Source organism: Octopus bimaculoides, chromosome 6 (genome assembly GCF_001194135.2).
Source record: "Octopus bimaculoides isolate UCB-OBI-ISO-001 chromosome 6, ASM119413v2, whole genome shotgun sequence".
Taxonomy (NCBI): domain Eukaryota; kingdom Metazoa; phylum Mollusca; class Cephalopoda; order Octopoda; family Octopodidae; genus Octopus; species Octopus bimaculoides.
In genome coordinates this window covers 22,915,824-22,924,380 of record NC_068986.1, presented here as the reverse complement: position 1 = coordinate 22,924,380, position 8,557 = coordinate 22,915,824, and the positions used below count along the sequence as shown (strand labels likewise).

At 36.6% G+C, this 8,557-nt stretch overlaps 1 protein-coding gene across 1 annotated transcript in view; it reads right to left on the bottom strand.

The window, feature by feature from the left end:
• Nucleotides 1-8,557, bottom strand: part of LOC106868320 (collagen alpha-1(I) chain) — a 49,575-nt gene that overhangs the window by 28,401 nt on the left and 12,617 nt on the right. Inside the window, exons 13-20 of the mRNA XM_052968422.1 lie at nt 7,671-7,778; nt 6,203-6,247; nt 5,332-5,385; nt 4,015-4,113; nt 2,723-2,830; nt 2,319-2,372; nt 1,000-1,153; nt 837-892 (exon numbers count right to left, since the gene is read on the bottom strand). Coding sequence (XP_052824382.1) covers nt 837-892; nt 1,000-1,153; nt 2,319-2,372; nt 2,723-2,830; nt 4,015-4,113; nt 5,332-5,385; nt 6,203-6,247; nt 7,671-7,778 — 678 coding nt within the window. The remainder of the gene's footprint in view (nt 1-836; nt 893-999; nt 1,154-2,318; nt 2,373-2,722; nt 2,831-4,014; nt 4,114-5,331; nt 5,386-6,202; nt 6,248-7,670; nt 7,779-8,557) is intronic.

Sequence of the window (8,557 nt, the reverse complement as noted above, 5' to 3'; positions counted from 1 at the left end):
GTGTGTGTGTGTGTGTGTGTGTGTGTGTGTGTGTGTGTGTGTGTGTGTGTGTGTGTGTGTGTGTGTGCGTACGTGTACGTGTGCATTTATATATTTAATTTTGAATTCTGGGTATTGGTTTTGCACGTGCAACAAGTTTGAAATTTTAATTAATTAATTTTTTTCTGTCACTTAGTCAGAAGGAAAGGGTTTTGTCAGAAGAGAAGCTCATGCCATCTTTACAGACCTTTCAGGTCTGTTGGGAGGGAAGGAGGAAGGAGTCTTAAGCCATATTCTTGCACCAAAGTAGACTTTGCTGAATGACTGATTGAGGTATTAAACCGACTACGGATCAAGTCTATCGTTCATAGCACACAAAAAAATGACGAACAAATACCGTCAGGTACCTCATCCAATATTCGAACGATTCCGCCAGTTCGCCGCTATAAAATAACACTTTATTTATCGAACCCAGAAGAATAAAATGCAAAGCTGACTTCAGCGTATTTTAGCTCAAACGTAAGGAACCGAAATAAATACGTGAGAGTACGTCATCCGACGCTTTTAAAACTTCTACCAATTTGTGTGCGAAGGATGCGATGGTCAGATCCGAGCTTGAGAAAAGGCAACCAGAGGGGATATGAAACAAACTTAAGCATTTGCGAGCAATGACATCATCGATTGAATTAGCTCCAGTATGTTCTATTACATATTTTTAACTACACTACGATGCTGAAAGTTAAAGTTGATTTCAATACGGCTGTAGCCTAAATCATATACAGGGACAGTTTCTGTCACTCCAGCCACTAATTTAGTGCGTTTGATGAGCATAAGGCCACGAATTTGGGGCGGGAAACAGTTCCAGCCAATTTAATAGACATCAGTACTTGAGAGGCACAATATTTTATTGGTTCTGGAAGGATGAAAATTAATGTCGGTCGGATTTGAACACAAAACATAAAAACACATCTAAATTTCATAAGGTGTTTTGTCTGTCGTTCTAAATATTGTATCATTCACTGTCCATAATGTCTATATTAACAGTAAATAAGAGAAAAAAACGTTTGGTACTTACGCGAGGTCCATTTCGTCCGGGAACACCGGTGTTTCCAATTGTTCCAGGTTCACCAGCTTTTCCAGGCTCTCCGGGTGGTCCTTGGCTTCCTGGGAATCCCTACATTGGAAATAAAATTAAGAATTAGATTTCAGTTTACTACATATATCTTCTGGCTGCTTTTCAGTTACCATTATTATCATTATCATCATCATCATTATTATCATTACTATTGAGTGAGAGAGCAGTGTATGCCATCAAAGTGACACGGATAGAAATATACGAAGCCCAGTATACCCATCATGACTACCCGTCTGATAAGGGTACCAGGCACATGCATCACAACCATATGTGCGCGACATGGTTACCTCTTATCAAGATAAACAGCGTATGACCTTGCAAGTGGGGCCTAGTTACAATTTTCTTCAGGTCGAGTAGCCCATCCTGCTCAAAAGGTCCCTGAATAATGGTTGTTTAAGGATGTTGAACGAAACACCCATGTTTCCAGAGGTGAATTATTCAAACCCCAGAGAATTCCTCTCAACACATAGTTATGATGCTTCTCCATTTCTCCTGCTCGTGATTAGAATCGCACATATCGTCTGCCACCAAGGGACATGCTCAGCTGGTTATGGTCATACAACTGACAAGCAAATCTGTGGTATTGAGCAGAATATTTGCTGTAGTCTATCTTTTATACCAAAACAAAACATGTACATTATAACGATCAGTTAAGATCAGAAGCTATGAGAGCCAGTGCCTGGCACTGCGTCAGGACGCTATTGTTATTATCATATTTTATAATTTATGTAGCAAGTTCATACAACCCGTTTTTCCAGCCAGCTGAACAACTTACATATACTTTATGCATATGTAGAATGTAAATATAGCGATATTGAGTACTAGGGAAGAGAACTTGGTCATAATAATCAACACTTGGAGGTCAGGTATCAAACGAGCCGTTTCAAGGATTTCAATGTTATAAATATAAGTTGACCTTTAATATTTTCCTTGATTCAACAAAAGCTCTATATTGAAAAAAGATGGCAGCTAAGAAAGGTTATTCTTTCTAACACTCACACACACACACACACACACACACACACACACACAAACACAAACATTACACACTGATACATATGAGTATGTATGTATATATATATGTGTGTGTGTGTGTGTGTGTGTGTTTGTGTATACATATGTGTGTGTGTATATATATATATATATATATATATACACACACACACACACAAGTAGATAGATAGATAGATAGATAGATAGATACCTGTCTACCAGGAGCTCCATCACTGCCAGGGCTTCCTCTCTCTCCAGCTTCACCCTAAAATATGAAAAAAGTTGATCCATGTATACACAGAATATGCATTTCTCATCAACATCAGTTTTACATAATAGCTACATCGAATATCTAAAATAAATAATAGAAATATATATATATATAGTGATTTAAAATATTTTATATGTGTATTAAAGATGTTTCCAGGTTAGCAATATATAGTACGTGACACTTTTAGCAATTTACTTCCTATTTGTACTAAAGATGCTGTTTGAAGATATGGTGTCCATTATTTCATTCAAGTATTATATGAAACTATAATAATATAATAATAATTATTGTAGCGTCTATAAAAGCTAAATTAAATGCATCCATTAAAAAAACAATCTTCTTACTTCTAATCCGGAAGGACCGGGTGGTCCACGAGCGCCTGGTTGTCCTGGGTCACCGGGGAGACCAGGTTGTCCAACAGAACCGTCTTTGCCGCCGGGGCCAGGAGAACCCTAAAACGAAACAAAAGCAGAATTATGGATTATGACCACGTAAACAATAATAAAAAAATATTACAACTAATAATAATGGTTTCAAGTTTTAGCACAAGGACAACAATATTTTTAAGGACGGTTAAGTCGATTTTATCGTCCTCCATTACTCAAATAGTATTTATTTTATTAATCTCAGAAGGATGAAAGGCAAAGTGGACTTAGGCCCAATTTGAATACAGAAGGTAAGGCGCCGAAGAAATGCCGCTAATGATTTTGTGCCCTTATCCTCCTCCACTCACTACTACTACTACTACTACTACTACTAATAATAATAATAATAATAATAATAATAATAATAATAATAATAATAACAATAGTAGTTATTATTATTATTATTATTTTTATTATTATTATTATTATTATTATTATTATTATTATTATTATTATTATTATCCTTTCTATTATAGGCACAAGGCCTGATATTTGCGGAGAGGGGTAAGTCGATTACATCGATCCCAGTGCGTAACTGGTACTTAATTTATCGACCCCGAAAGGATGAACGGCAAAGTCGACCTCGGCGGAATTTAATAATAATAATAATAATAATAATAATAATAATAATAATAATAATAATAAGCATTTTATGATAGTAATGATATTTTTGTCTTATGTGAATACGAACGAGGAAAGTACACAGATTTCGTCGATCCTTGGGTGTTTTGAAAATAAAGTTGGACGCAAAAGGGATTTCAAATCGGAGCGTATAGAAGAAGTATTTCTAAATACTGTAAGGGCTTTAATCCGGCGCTCCACAAGTTCTGCTTCATCATCGTCAAGTTGGGGGTCAATGATTATCTCGGGCTATCATGTTAGCTTTTCTGTGGTGCAAACAGAGAGTTGGGCAGTCACTAGTTCTGCCCCTGAAATATTGCTCTTTACGGGACGACAGCCAGTCACGAGGTTACCTCCAGTATAATTGGTGGAATTTATTTTCTGCAGAATGGACTAGAGGAACGTGTAATGAAGTGCCTTGCTCAAGGACACAACTCGCCGGTTAGTCCGGGAATTGATCCCACAAACTTAGGAGAGTGAGTCTAACACCCTTAATCGCTCGGTTACGTGCTTCATTCTTTAACATTATTTAACCCATCATCTCGAAAATATTAACAATATAAACAACTTTGATACTTTAAATTACTTACAATTTCTCCTTTGCCTCCAGCAGGTCCTTGGGATCCGGGGAGGCCTTGAATACCTGGTGCTCCCATTTCACCGGGATTGCCATCATTTCCAACTGCTCCCTAATACAATACAAAATATTTAATCAGATATAAACAAACATTTTCTTTTATATGTTTTCTGACTGAAATGTAGGATTTTATCTGCTGCATAAAGCTTACATTTGTTATTCTATTTGTTGTATTACAAAGGTTTATAGGATTATAATATTGAGTGAAATATTTTTGCTATTCCGTGTGAAATTATCCTTTTATCCAGCTTTTATTTTCCGATTTACACTGTAATCTATTTCCTATTATTTTCTTTTATCTTCCCCAAACTGGAACACCGTCTTGAAGGGTTTTATTCGAAAAAGAAATTGATCCCGGTACTTATTTTTCTTTTCTCAATCTGGTTTTTTATATTATACCCCTCTCTTTTGCCGAACCGCTATATTGCAAAAGTGTAAACTAATCAAATCCAGTTGTCAAGCAGTGTCAAGGACACACACATATATGTATATATACGACGGGCTTCCACACACGTTCTATCTACACCCAAATTAATTCACAAAGCATTGTTCGGCCAGGGGCTATAGTAGAAGACACTTCTCCATGGTGCCGCCGCGCGGAGGGCTGGACACGAACCATGTCGTTGCAAAGCCCAACCATACCTGTGCTTGTGTATACGTACAGTGATAATAAATTAAACCCAGTTTAATTTATTTCTAAGTGACTTAGATAACGATTATCATCGATCAGGAAATAATTTTAACTAAAGTGTTAGAGCCTTGTTATTTTTATTATCAATTAGCTCCAACAGACCAATTATTATCAATTAGCTCCAACAGACCTATATTCAAAGACATTACAGCCACGACAACTCTGTCCTTTTAAAAACCACTTTGTCTTTTCTTTGTTATAGAATACATTGTCCCTTTTTTTTTTCTTTTATATGACAAGGTGTGATTTAAGAGGGATTTGGCTGTTACCATTTCTAATATGCGGAACAACCACATACAGGCTCTCTCGTTGTCTTGGCTCGTATATGTCGAATCACTAAGAATTATAGGTCCGAGCCATTAAGAAATATAGGTTGAATCAATAAGAATATCCTTTTGGCTTGCTTAATTTGAATACGCGCTTTATTCTTGAGCTCTTCATTTCTTCCGTCTACCATCGTATGGCTGTAGTTTCGTACGTATCTAGTCACTTTTGTAAAACAAAGATCGGTTCAGAAATACATGTTTTGTAGTTAGGTATTCACGCTGAGTATTAGAAAAAAAAATACATTCCACTTACGGGAGGTCCAGGTGGGCCAGCACGGCCATCAGCACCAGGCATACCAGGAACACCCTAAGAATAAGAAAATGAATACAGTTTGTTAGTATTTCAGCACGTGGCTAGCAAATGAATGGAGGGTGGAGGTGAAAGAGATGGTGGTAAAGGAATAAGTAATAAGACTGATGTTGATAGCGATGGTGATGATGGTAGAGGTGTGGTGATAGTGGTGTGGTAAAGAAAATACCAACGGCGATATGTAACAGTATTCTTTTCTACTCTAGGCACAAGGCCTGAAATTTTGGAGGAGGGGGGGCAGTCGATTAGATCTGCCCCAGTACGCAACTGGTACTTAATTTATCGACCCCGAAAGAATAAAAGGTAAAGTCGACCTCGGCGGAATTTGAACTCAGAACGTAAAGACGGACGAAATACCGCTAAGCATTTCGCCCGGCGTGCTAACGTTTCTGCCAGCTTACCGCCTTGATATGTAATAGTATTGACGACACTGGTAGTTACGGGAGGGATGGTGGCCACGGTAGGGATGGTGGTAACTGTAGTGATAGTGATAGTGGTGCTAATGATGATGACGGTGGTAGTGTTTATGGGGAGGGTGATGATGAGGGTAGCATTGACCGATTATTTGACTACAATGAAGGAGATTTTTGATGTGATAACATAAGCTATAGATATATGTAAGCCATATTACTAGAGCAATGCATTAAATGTGTGTTGATATTCGCAAGATATCATATATCATTAATAGTAATGCTTGGTGATAATGACACATTTGACGACGTCATTCAATATGAAATGGAAAGAAGTATGATTTGGCGACATCAAATACCGGTAATATTATAAATCATCGAAGAAAATAAATGTAATATCTTACTATTGGTCCTTGAAGTCCAGGGGCACCTGGGCGTCCTCTCTCTCCCTGAAAGTGAACAGAAATAGTTTTGGTCAGTAGTAATAAAAACTATGAAAGAAGTTTAAAACATTTTCCTATAGAACTTCCATAGGCTCAAAAAATCAAGACTAAAACAAAACTAAAATATAGTGTTCAGTCTGAAAATAAGTTTATGTGATGGTATAGTTTATAAATGATATGAAAGTTTGGAGAGGGTTTGTAGAGGAATGAGTCAATTTAATGTTGCTCAAAAGGGTACGGAACCAGCATGATGCGGCGGGGATGAAGGAGCATATGCTGTCAGGCCCCGCTGTTGATATTGAGGGTTGCGTTCTATGCCTTGATCCGAGCATAGAACGGGGTAAGCCTCTTTGAACTGGGAAATTAGTGGAATGCCTGGTGTATGTCTTGTTGTGGCTACCCCCTCCTAAAAAAATGGGTAATAGTTCTGGATATATAACATAGTTATTATTAACACCAAAGATCTGGTGAGGCCTTGCATTTAGTATATCGTTTCTGTATCCTGGTACTTAAAAAGAAAAAAACTGTTTAACTACAGTTAAAGACATGAAAAGGGATTATCACATGCTTTTGCTAGAAATTTAACACAAGTCGATCCCAAAATCCGATCTTTGGTGAGGTGTTTGCGCTAATTAAATTATTTAGATCTCATATAAACACCAGGCTATCAATTTTTAAAGGGAGGTGGTTAATCAATGACTCAACAACTCCAATTCTTAACTGGTATTTTATTTTATCGTCCTCAAAGAGAACAAGAGGTAACGCTGACCTCGGCGGGATTTAAACCTGGAAAATTAAGGGTTGGAACAAATACTGCAAGGCATCTTATCCGACGTTTTAATGACTCTGCCGATCCATAATCCTAGTGTTTACTATAATAATTGCTTTTAATTTAGGCACAAAGCCAGCATCTTTAGGGGGTTAGATGATTGCATACATCCCAATATTTGACTAGTGTTGATCCTGAAAGAATGAAAAGCAAAGTTGAGCTCGGAACAAAAAGACCCATAATAAACATCGTTTACCAATAACGATTCACACGATCGTAAAAAGCTGAAGACTGTTCCTTCCCTTTTTCCTGTATTTTTTCTTCTTTTTGCTAGATTCTTTGAAAGTATGTATTATGAAGTTTTCATTAACCTCAGTAAGAGTTTTGTGACGTAAAATAAGAGGCTGTGGGCATATAATTTCTTTATAAATTTCTAGTCAGTATTCAGCTAACTAAATAATCTGTCAATATTTCTAGAAATTCAGACATAGTGAAAGTATTAAATCAGCTAATTGCTTTTGATGTGTATGTCAAGAGGACGGACAAACGAAGAGAACAAGACACACTGCTAATTATATTACCAAATAAATTGAATTCATGATATTTTGAAATACAGGGTAAAATATCAAATAATTTGATAACATATTGCAAAATACTTACTGCTGCTCCACTGTCACCAACTTTTCCACGTGGTCCTTTTTCACCATCAACTCCTTTGGGTCCTGGAAGTCCGTCAGCTCCTGAAAGACCTCGTTCTCCTGGAGGTCCCTAAAAAGGAAATAACAATATATGTGACTGAGCAGGAAATGCCTTTCATTTATGTTGAAGACAAGTAATGTAATACTAAGTACATTTATTTTCAGTCTGTATATGATCTAACACACACACCACACACACGTACACACACACACGTACACACACGTACACACACACACGTACACACACGTACATACACACACGTACACACACACGTACACAAGCGTACAGTTGTAAGCATTTTATACATTCCTTTAATCTAATAGATTCACAGTATATACAGCATATACGCATGTTACATTCCATGTGTACATATTGATAATAAGGTTATTACTTTATATGTGCACAGGTACCTCAAAAGTAAATAGACACCCCTTCATTTTATTTATATATGAGTCTTTGTGTGTATTGTTATATGTATACGTAGACATATATGTATATATACATATTTATAGGCATATACGCATGCGTGTATACATGTGTGTACATATGCGTGCATACATGAATACATGTATGCATGTATGTATGTATGTATGTATGTATATACGTATGTTCTCTTCTATTTTTTTTTAATTATCTGAAATCTTCCTATAAAGGAGAAACTGGCTTCTAACAAACATACAAAGCTCCATCATTGGAATGTATTAATTCACATATTCAACTTCAGAAAAAGTCTTGTGTGTTTTTACTGATCTACTAACGAATTTGTATGCATATGTGGATGTATGTAATTATTACTTCATTGGAATTTCAACATTAATAGGTACGTTATACATGGTAATATATATATA